Genomic DNA, 10,862 nt, shown 5'->3' on the forward strand with positions numbered 1-10,862 from the left:
GTACTGATTAGTTTTAGATGATTGAAGTTTCATAATCAAAGCAAGATTTCACTCACGGTTAGAAAAAAGAAAGAAAAATGAAATTGAAAACGATTAACATGGAAGAGAGAGAAAAAGTTAAGCACAACATAGTCACGTTACTTAACTTTATTTCTGTCAATTAAATGAAACAAACGAAAATTTATATATAAAGTGATTAATTTATATATTCAGGTGGTTTTTTTTTCTTCTTTCTAATAAGAATATTTTTCCTCTAAAAAGAGTAAAAATAATATAGTAATTAAAATTAGTGTAGTTTACAATTCAGTTAGTAGTTTAGTTTAGTTTATATTGTAGTTTAGTACAATTTACAATTCAGTTAGTAGTTCAGTTCAATTTATATTGTAGTTTAGTACAATTTACAATTCAGTTAGTAGTTCAGTTCAGTTTATATCGTAGTTTAGTACAATTTACAATTCAGTTAGTAGTTCAGTTCAGTTTATATTGTAATTTAGTACAATTTACAATTTAGTTAGTAGTTCAATTCAGTTTATATTGTAGTTTAGTACAATTTAGTACATTACAGTTTGGTTTGATAAAACAAAGTCTAGTTCCATTTGTCTGAACTATTTTACAGTTCAGTTTATACAAATTGATTTTTAGTTAATCCACTTTTTAGCAGTACAGTGCAGTACAGTTTCATTTGCCTACCCCTACCTTTGACCATGCTTTTTGAGAGAATATCACTCCTTAGCTACTGACCAAATTCTGATTCTAATATGATGCAAGTGTCCTACAAAAAAATTGTTAAGTAGTGGAGGTTTATTTTCCATTTTGTGGAGGTTTTCACCCTCCGCAAATTAAATTCCGGGGGTTTTTTAAACCCCCGCAATCGGAGTCGTCGCTATTAATTTGCGGAGGTTTTTAATGACTCCTGGTATCAGACCCCTGCTATTAGATTTATATTGTGGAGGTTTTTCCGTGGAAAGTTTTAACCTCTTTTATTTGTGACTATTATTTTGTAGAGGTTTCAAACCTCCTTTGTTTATAATTATCCATTTACATTCATAATTTCTTAATTTAATGAAATCTATTTTTTATAATAAGAAATAAATAAAATATATAAAATTATAAAATAAACAAAAATTATTCAAAATTAATTTTATTGATGATTTAAGATAAAATACATTCATTGACCATTAAAATGTAAATATAAAATAACTACATAATGTTTAAGAACTACATTCAATGCCCTTCTCGTCTACAATCTATGATGCTTTCTGATCTCTCAACAAAGGCCTTGCTTATTCCACTAAGCTTCTGCCACAATTCGACCGAGACGCATCCACTACCAGATTGATAAGGTACCAGATTGATAAGGATACCCACAAGGTCTTTAGCAGTTGGATTATCAATATGGAGAGACTTCAAGATTGTAGCCCCATCATTAGTACGTCCTCTACCTGTAGACTCAAAATTTTATCCCGCAGTAATCATATCCAAGACATATGAATTGGTTAGGAGTAGAAAATAAAGCATTCATCACCACCACTTAAACAAATGAACCAATAGATTTTACCATTCCTCTTGGCCCTAAGGTTGTCTTGACCTAGTTAACAATAGTCGTGACTCCAATAAAAAAAGCCTGAACAAAATCAAATCATTCAATACACATAATTAGCGTAAACCAAATGTTCCCAGACTCATAAAAGTAATAATGCATGGAAGCATATGCTTTAGTAACTTTATTAACTCACATTTTTTCTTACATATACAAATTTCGATAGGCTATAACTAAATGTGGCGAGCCACTAACAATCCTCGGTTTTCAAGAATGTAAAAAGTTCAAATTATTAGGAATTCTCACATTGTTGACTTAAAATTAAAATTACAAAATAGATTACACATTGTTAAATCATTAAGCTTAATAAAACTTCAATTTTCAAATCTTATACTACCAACAATCTGTAATGCTTTCATCTAAGAATGGAGTCTTGAAGCAAATCATTATAAACAGCAACAATCACTATAAACAACAACTAGGAAAAAAAACTAATAAAATCTTAACCTGTTACCTTCACTTGTTGATAACAAACAAGAACAATGTTAAGGAGTTCCCTGCAACAACATTGAACAAAAAAGGTGAGAAGGGAAGGCCCATCCATAGACAAAAAACAGAGAAAATAAATAAGCAATTTCTATCAGTCGGCTTCAGAAAAGTGGCTAATACTACCTATGCTAGTCTTTCTTACTAAAGATCATATAAAAAATCAAAGTAATTTAGTACCCTTCCAATTATATTAGCTAAAGATAAAGCCATACATCATAAAATGTCAGTTTAGAATCTATTACTAATCGCAACTTTCACAGAAGAAAAAAAGTAACGAACATAAGGCCTTTTCATGTTAACTGCTTTCTTTAGCTTTTCGTCAAAGGACTCTAATTTTCTTTTGTCTAATAAATTTGTTCTTTTATAAAAAAGAAAAGAGACTACATGAGATATGATTTATCACAATAAGAAGCAAAAGCAAAGCGCTTCAGCGGTGTTTTAATCTCTTATTCGCTCCCACTTAGGTAACACTGAAAACATGTTTGTTTTGTAAGAAGGAAAGACAGAGTTTTGGATTTGGAAAAGGGGGAAAGGGGGAAATGTCAGAGGAAAAACAGATTTGAGAATTTTTTAGTCTGAAAGGGAAATTAGAATTTGTATTTTAATTTGAAAACAACATAAACCTCTTCAAAATAATATTAAAACCTCAGTTAATATCAGCACTCCATCAATTTCTTTTAATTATTTTAAATAATATTAATTTGTGGAGGGTTTTTATAATCCCCAGAAAATAACCTCTGCAAAATAATACATTTAAGGACATATTTCAGATTTCCATTTTACTATAAGCTTAATAACTAGCGTCTAAAATTTTACTACAGCAGAATTTCTATTTTTAATGAGAAACATGTGAGTATTAGCAAGATGATTTCTTGTATTTCAGTTCTGCAAAGTTGTAGTGTTCTGATATGACATTTGAAGTTATTTATAAGTTTGGAGTTCTTTAAGTGTTTCTACTGAATATAGAAGTTTGAATTATTAAATGTGACTTTCTGGGTAATTTTATTAGAAATGTATTGTACATAAGATGATGAAAACGTGATTTTAAACTGAGTTTTTGAGATATATCTTAATGTAATTAAAAGGAAGCACCAAAACGGAAGCAAAGACAAGGGTTAATATGTGGTGATGTAAAGTATATTAAGAGTAGTGGTTTAAAGCTGGTACGTGCATGAGTGATGAATGAGTGTTTAAAAGAAATTGAATAATCTGACTGTAAACTTCTTAAATAAGAGTGGAATTGGATGATTCAGATATGTCAATGATGAAATATTCTATGTGGTTGTATTTCAAAACTTATTTAAGCTTTATTAGAGTAAAAACGATTGTGTGTGGCTACAGGTGATTCAATAGGTCTAGATTGATTTAAAATATGTTAGAATGGTTAAAATATGAATGTCAGTATTAGGAAATACATTATATATAATAGATTTGCAGAGAAGTTATTTTGTAATTTTTGAACTATGAAATTGGTGGAAATTTAAATGAGTTTATATTTTTTTCATCTTAAAGAGAAAAACTCATGGATTGACTCTAATTCATAAAATTTTGAAGATATTTAGTCTTGTGAATTTTTTTAATAATTTTTTTTATATTCTGTAAATTTTTTGGTCTCAACCCATGTGGATTAGAACTAGGTCTATCAAATGTATTAATTTGACAACTTTAATTCTATTAAGTTCCCACTCCAAATAGGATTCAAGATCATTCCTCTCATTGAAAATGAGGATATTTAACTTGATCCCATCCAATTTCAATTGTCTTTGTTCTCCCTAATTCTCTTTTCTTCTCCTCCTATCTCCTCCTCTAATTTCATGATTTTCTCTATGTGCATGTTCCATATTATCCAACGTATCATGAAGCTCATAATTTTGTTGTTTCATCAGTCTCTCCAAATGTTGACTTAAAGTTTGCATTTGAATTTGTGAAAATCCAACATTTTGTGTTATCCATGCCATGCCCACGTAAATAAATTATAAATAACAATAATTTAAGGCCTCCAAACACTCTTTAGTGTGTTTACACTCCACACCTATGAATAGCAATCACAGAACTTAAAACAAAATTTTAACATCAAACAACAAAGATAATCTCAAAATGTATAGAAAAAATAATACGTCAACACCGGATCAATTTCTACAAACCGGTGAAAAAGAAAAATACTTGCATCAACACTATTTACCATTCTAAAATGTCACCAAAGATATCTGGTAAATTTAATTAAAAACAATGTAAAATCTCATATCATTCCTACTTGTTCAAAAAAGTATGAAGTCACGTCAAAACCCTAAACACATTGAGATATGAATGGATGTGCTACGTACTATAATGCATTAGTATAGTATAAATTGAATAAATGGTTACCTTTTTTTATTTATTAATCAATTAAAATGCCTCAATTAAATACAAAATAAAGAGAGGAAGAACAAAAACATACATATAATATGACAACAATGGAATGTCAATCCTCGGACTTTATTTGTAAAGTCTCTATTTTTAGGTAATAGAAACCCAAAAATCTATGAATCAATACATGTTTGACTAGTCAAGAAGATAAACAACCTTGTATTTTTTGCTTTTCCTAAATTTTTTTTTATATATTTAGTATTAGTATTTTCTATTTACGATAAAATTTTGAAAAAAAGAATTACGTTTTATTATTATACTTTAAAGAAACGTGTCAGACAATATTTCTGTATAAATAAAAAAGTGAATAACGAAGGAAATGAAAAGTGAAAAAAAATAAAGAAGAGAGAACAATTGCGGTTAGAAATTAGGAGGCGGAAAAACAATGTATCCTGGAACACTTCAGAGAAAAATGAAACTCTTGAACATGAAAGGAAAAAATGAAATGAACCAAGGAATATGAGTTTTAATAAAATTGAGTGAGAGAAGGAGAATAACAATTTTAGAATAGAAAAAGAAATTATAAACTTGCAGCTTTTTATTTTCTTTAATCCACAACTCTTTCAAGAAATTTTATTAAATATACCTGCTGATTTGTAGAAAGATGTCCAAAAGAATATTAAAGTCTTCAACTTTTCTTTCTTTTATTCTTAATTTGCAAATATTACGAAATAATATAAATAAGGGCGCAGTAAAATTCTCAAACTTTAGAAAATATGAGGTTCCCCGTAATTTATGTAACGTTTATCATTCTTGATATTTTAATAATTTTTTGATAACAGATTACATATTACAATTTGAAATATATCAATCACAAATTACATAAAGAATGGTAAAAAAGTTGTGAAAAAAATTATTAACTATATATTTTCTTTACAAAATGATATTTTAATATTAATTTTTTGACACTATTTTAACGTTGCACATCTGTCAAAATGTGATTAGACGATTTCAAATTAAAAAAAGAAAAATTTAGTTTTTTTCTTTCATAACGTTCAACCACATTTAGTGTCAAAAATTGGTGTTAACATTTTCCATTTTCTTTTTTATAAAGCACATGCATCTCTTATCCATACAATACAAGTATCAATAGTTGTTACACCGCGGTTCTTTTCTTGTAGGTCTGATAGATCCTAATACTTTTTATTATCCTCATTCTTTTCTTGAAAATCAAAACTAAAAAGTGCAACGTGTTTTCACATCATATTCTTTTCTTGAAAAGCAAAAGTGTAGGGTACAATGCTACAAATTCATACAAGACACAATTCATTTTCAACCATCCTAACATAGGGATCACTGAGGAAAAACAGACATTATTAATCATTTTATTAGATGCTTTCTTGTGTGGATGATCGATCATATCCCTTCTATGGTGAAACGAATCATTTACTATGCTAAGCATTATAAAACGATGCTCTATGTATGTATTTTGAAAACTATAAAAAGGCCATCACAATCTAAAGAGGTTACATTTACTTTGATATTGACTTGTTTGTAGGATATTATAGTGTAAGCTAAGGTGAATCACAATATGTCAGAGTCAGGTTCAAATAGTACTAATGGGCAGCAGCAAGGGATGTTGAAGCAGAAGCAGAATCCATTGGAATTCACTCACGACAAGATCCTCGAGGATGTTTACAGAACACATTTTCATTGTCTTGAAAAGTGTGATGCAGCATCTCTTTACACCGTTGCCTCAAATGTTCTCAACCAGTCCATGGATATCACAGAGAAGGTCATTGCTAAGGTAATTTTGCTATACCCTTTGCGATAAATAATAGAATTTTTCCTATAGCTATTTTGGAATAATGTAAAAAACTTTTTCTTATGAAACATTCTTATTAAAACAGGGTGAGCAACCCATGTATATGTTCAAAGAAGACACCACCATAACTTCCCAACAACTTGCTGCTAAACTGAAGCGAATAGCGTATCTGGTGATTTTATTAATTTGTTTTATTGTGTCAACTAGAAATTTAATCAAATTTTCATGAAAACGATGAATGTAACATAACCTTGTATGCCTTGTAGATGATATGCACACCTCGTGGTGAATATCCAGTGCATTGCACAACGATGTTGATTCTGGAGCAGCTGAAACATTATTCTTGGGATGCAAAAGTGCTGATAGTTGAAGCAGCTTTTGCCCTTGAATACGGCAAATTCTTGTACCTTCTTCCTCTTATAGCACCATGCCAGCAGTTTGAAAGTTCATTTGCAGATTTGCATGGACTTTTAATGGTTCCACAAAACACAAAGCACCTCAGTCACTTCAACACAGTGGTGAAGAAGGTGATGCAGGTGGTTGAATGCATCACTCAGTGGAAGAAGCTTGTCAGTGCAGGACATGACATAAGGGACGTTCCTACATTGGCAGAAACTTTGCAAGAGATCCCTGTTGTTGTGTACTGGGCAATCTTTACCTTTGTCTCTTGCACTGGTGAAATCAATGACTTCACTGATAACAAGTAAGCCATGTCACCTATTTAATCATCATTGATATATGGGTTTTTTTTACACTTCCGGTGCAGTTTTAAGGATAAATTAGGCGAGAATCGGTAGCTTCTGAACTAATTACAAGTCATAGGCTACGTCGTGTATCAACCAGAAGATTTTACAGTTAAAATTGCGACCAAGTCATCTCATCCTAACACTATTCCTTTTTAGAATTTTAATCCAAAATCGTGTCACTTGTTGGGTATAAACAAAGTTTCACATCAGATAAAATAAGAGATAGACATGAGATTATATACATATAAGAGATCTTGAAGTAGTATCAAAAACAAATTCGTGAAGACTTAACTCAAAAGAGACAATATCTTACCGATCTATATGTGTTTGTTGAAAATATCTTACTACTGTAAAAATCTATGTATATAAGTTGAATCTCGGGAGAGACACGATACTAATGAGATCGAAGTCCAACCATATAATTCAAAACATGACCATTCTCATGATTTTTCCTTAAAACTGCACCACAACGGTAAAGAAACCAAAACATATGGCTCTACATTTTTTTTAACAAATATTCTATTTATCATTCAAACAATAGATCGAACAGATCTAACTCTTATTTACTTGTCGTGTTTATTGATTGCAAGGTATCAAAAACATGAATTATCGACTCATTTGGAGAAGAAGCTTGACCCCATTCTAGGAGAATTTAAAGAACTTCTAAAAAAGTGTATCGACGAGATAGGTTAATCATGTGCTTCGTAACTGATTCCCTTTTTCTAATGCTAATTCAAAACTATGAAGATGCTGAATTGAAGCTCATTTGTAATAAGATATTATGTATGGTTATTGCAGAAAGAATTGAGGACTTCACGAGCCGTAAGAACATTGTGACTCGTGGTAGAGACATTGTAAAGGTTTTGAAAGCACTCATAATTTGTGGAGATAAGAGGGATTTAATACAGAATGTGTATTATTTTGGCCTCACTGAAGAACAGGTACTCACTATATTCCTATTTGCTCCCTTGCAATCCATGAGTGTTATGTGTTCTGAATTTGTTATCATTTTCTTTAAGTTTAATTTCAAAACATTATTATGCCTTCAAAAATTATTAGAAAATGGATTTTAAGTTTCGTTTTACTTTCTCTCGATAGACTTAACTATAACTCTGATATTAGATTAGAATATATGTTTAAGTCTAACTCAACCTCACAAAACTGATTTTGAAAGTAAGATTTGCACTCACTTATGTATTATAATTTAATTTTATTTTTAGTCGATACGAGATTTCTAACAAAAATTCTTATACTCTTTGCCCGTTCAAAAATAAATATACAAATAAAACTTCTAATTACTCTCGGATCAATCGTTACATAGTTGTGCAAAAAACTTGTATACATATAATTAAATTTTTCGTGAGATTAATTATTTTATCTTAACAGGTTAAACTGGAAGAGTTTAAAAAGAAGTGTGTTTTATTATTCATTTCGGGTCTTGAAAATGTGGACGATGACATTAAACTTTTAAACTCAGTAAACGAGAAGTTGAAGGAGAAAGCAAGAGAAGTAGAAAACTATCGAAGTGAAGACTTCAAGATTTTGTGGATCCCTATTGTGGATGAATGGAACGAAGAAGGTAGAAAAAAGTTAGAAAATAAATTACGTGATACTAAGTTTGGATGGTACGTGGTTAAATATTTGAATTTTGAAACAAGCCTCAAGTTAATTAAGGAGGTGTTCAAGTACGAGAAAAAACATGTTATCAAATTAATGAATCCTCAAGGTAAGGTGGAAAACTTTGATGCAAAGCAAATTATATCTCAGTGGGGCATCGATGGCTTTCCCTTTAGAACTTCTGATCAAACCAGACTTAGTCAACAATGGAAGTGGTTTTGGTCTGAAATCACCAAATTCATCAAAGAAATAGACAACTTGGTAAGTACTATATATATGTTCTTAAATTATTGCAAGTGCTATTTCTTATTCCCCATCCTGAAATATATAAAATATTGACTACTAAATCATACTTAATAAAAAAAAATTGGCTAATTTAATTTTAGTAGCATTAAGCTTGCTTGAAAATATAACATTTTATCTAAAATAGATATATTTGCTAAAGATTTTTCTTGTTTTAGAAAAAGATATATTTATTATTATTTTTTATCTAAAATAGATATACCCATTAACCTCCTTCATATTTTTAATAATTGACAATTATCTACAAAGTGGCACTAATTACTTTCCTTTATCTTATTTGTAAAAGTAAATATTTTAATTTTTTTACAAAAGAAAAAATCCTTGAATACTTTAAAATTTTAACTTTGCATTTATATAATGTTTGTTATTATAATGTTTTTAAATAAAATAAAACAAGTGAGAATAACTTTATTAAAAATATAAGAGAAAGTGAATGTTATTAGTTAAAAAATATAAGAGATGTGAATGTCTATATTTAAGTTAGAAGAGATGTAAAAAACATTTAACATGTTTTTTGTTTTTTGTTTTAATCTGATAGATATATTATATGAAAAATAAAGCGTTCTTCCTAAAGTTTTGAAAGAAAGTTGTGCTATAGGGTTTGTAAAGTTTAAAATATTAATTCATTCTCACATTTATCATAAAAGTGAAAGTAAAAACAATTAATATTTACGTACATATATATCACATCTCATATTTCGAAATCTATCAATCTAATTATAATGACCTAGATACATATATGTGTAACAAGCAAAATCAGATTGAAGAAGAGGATTGTTATCTGTTCATCTATGGAGGGTCGGACACTAAGTGGGTTCAAGAATTCACAAAAGCCATGGATGAACTGAAGAAGAAGGTTGAATCGAACGTGGATTTAAACATGACAATAGAATCGTTCCAACTAGGAAAGGAAGACAGCAAAGATGTTCCACGCTTTTGGATAGCTATTGATAGCTTGCTTACAAGCAGGAAACAAGTGAAGGGTGTTGTTCCTCAAACAAATGAAATAAAGAGGTTGTTGTTCCTCAAACAAGATCCTAAGGGATGGGCCATTCTAAGTAAAGGAAAAAATGTGAGACTTCTTGGCCATGGTGAGGCCATGTGTCGCACGGTCAAAGAATTCGAGACATGGCATGACAAATTAAGTCTAATGAGCTTTGATGTGGCTTTCACAGAGCACTACAGAGGAATCAAAGAAAAAGATGGTTCCAAAAGATGTGAAGAAAATGTAATTTGTTATGGTCACCCAACGGATATAGTGGAACGTATAACGTGTCCAAAAAAGGATTGTCGACGTCCGATGGAGGTAACTTCTGTTAATTTCAAGTGTTGTCATCAACACAAACAATAGAAAATACTAGGGAATGTTTCGTGAAAAACCATTCTAGCTTCCATGCATGTGCACTTCACCTTTGTGTAATTCAGTGTGCATAAGCAATGGTAGATACGATGACGATACTCTGATAACATTTTTTTACAATATTTTAATATCATTTACGTGTTATTCTGTGTATAATAAATAATAATAATCATAAACACCAACCTGAACAAACCACAGAATAACACATAAATAGTGTTAAAATTTTGTCAAAAAAAATATTAAAATATCATTATCTAAATAAGATAATAATGATTTCCCCCTTATAGTTTCTTTATCTTTCTCAATGAATTTATCAAAGCAAAATACCTGTTTCAAAAGTAACTATTTGAGTTTGCAAATAATACAAATGATGTAATTAACCTTCCTTTAGGATTACATATGTAATCTATCTAGTTATTTTAATTTTTTCCTGATTTTTAAAAAGAAAAAAGTATATATGATATATAATATATGACGATAACATAATAATCTACCTCAAGAAGTTCTCTATTTTTTATAGAAATTATTTAGGGATAAATATACCTAGGTTAAAATCGTAGTTGACTCATACCAAAA

General features: G+C 29.8%; 1 protein-coding gene across 2 annotated transcripts; it reads left to right on the forward strand.

Moving 5' to 3' along the window:
* The first annotated feature begins 5,837 nt into the window (after nt 1–5,837).
* On the forward strand, nt 5,838–10,560 carry LOC106779962 (protein SIEVE ELEMENT OCCLUSION B). 2 transcript variants are annotated; one of them, XM_014668181.2, is made up of 8 exons: nt 5,838–5,915; nt 5,994–6,242; nt 6,346–6,432; nt 6,527–6,963; nt 7,597–7,694; nt 7,805–7,947; nt 8,393–8,884; nt 9,678–10,560. In XM_014668181.2, the coding sequence occupies exons 2-8, from the start codon at nt 6,027–6,029 to the stop codon at nt 10,275–10,277; spliced, it is 2,073 nt and encodes a 690-aa protein (XP_014523667.1). In that variant the 5' UTR covers nt 5,838–5,915; nt 5,994–6,026; the 3' UTR covers nt 10,278–10,560. The 2 variants fall into 2 exon arrangements, with proteins under 2 accessions (XP_014523667.1, XP_022632532.1); XM_022776811.1 differs by lacking the exon at nt 5,838–5,915 and having other exon boundaries at nt 5,953–6,242; nt 9,687–10,560.
* The last annotated feature ends 302 nt before the right edge of the window (nt 10,561–10,862 follow it).

This window comes from Vigna radiata, unplaced genomic scaffold, assembly GCF_000741045.1.
Source record: "Vigna radiata var. radiata cultivar VC1973A unplaced genomic scaffold, Vradiata_ver6 scaffold_70, whole genome shotgun sequence".
Classification (NCBI taxonomy): Eukaryota; Viridiplantae; Streptophyta; class Magnoliopsida; order Fabales; family Fabaceae; genus Vigna; species Vigna radiata.

Bases quoted from the DNA above. Each gene is read 5' to 3' on its own strand.
- LOC106779962 (XM_014668181.2), top strand. From the start codon at position 6,027: ATGTCAGAGTCAGGTTCAAATAGTACTAATGGGCAGCAGCAAGGGATG. The intron at 6,243-6,345 runs GTAATTTTGCTA...TTATTAAAACAG, and splicing joins CAGAGAAGGTCATTGCTAAG to GGTGAGCAACCCATGTATAT. The intron at 6,433-6,526 runs GTGATTTTATTA...TATGCCTTGTAG, and splicing joins TGAAGCGAATAGCGTATCTG to ATGATATGCACACCTCGTGG.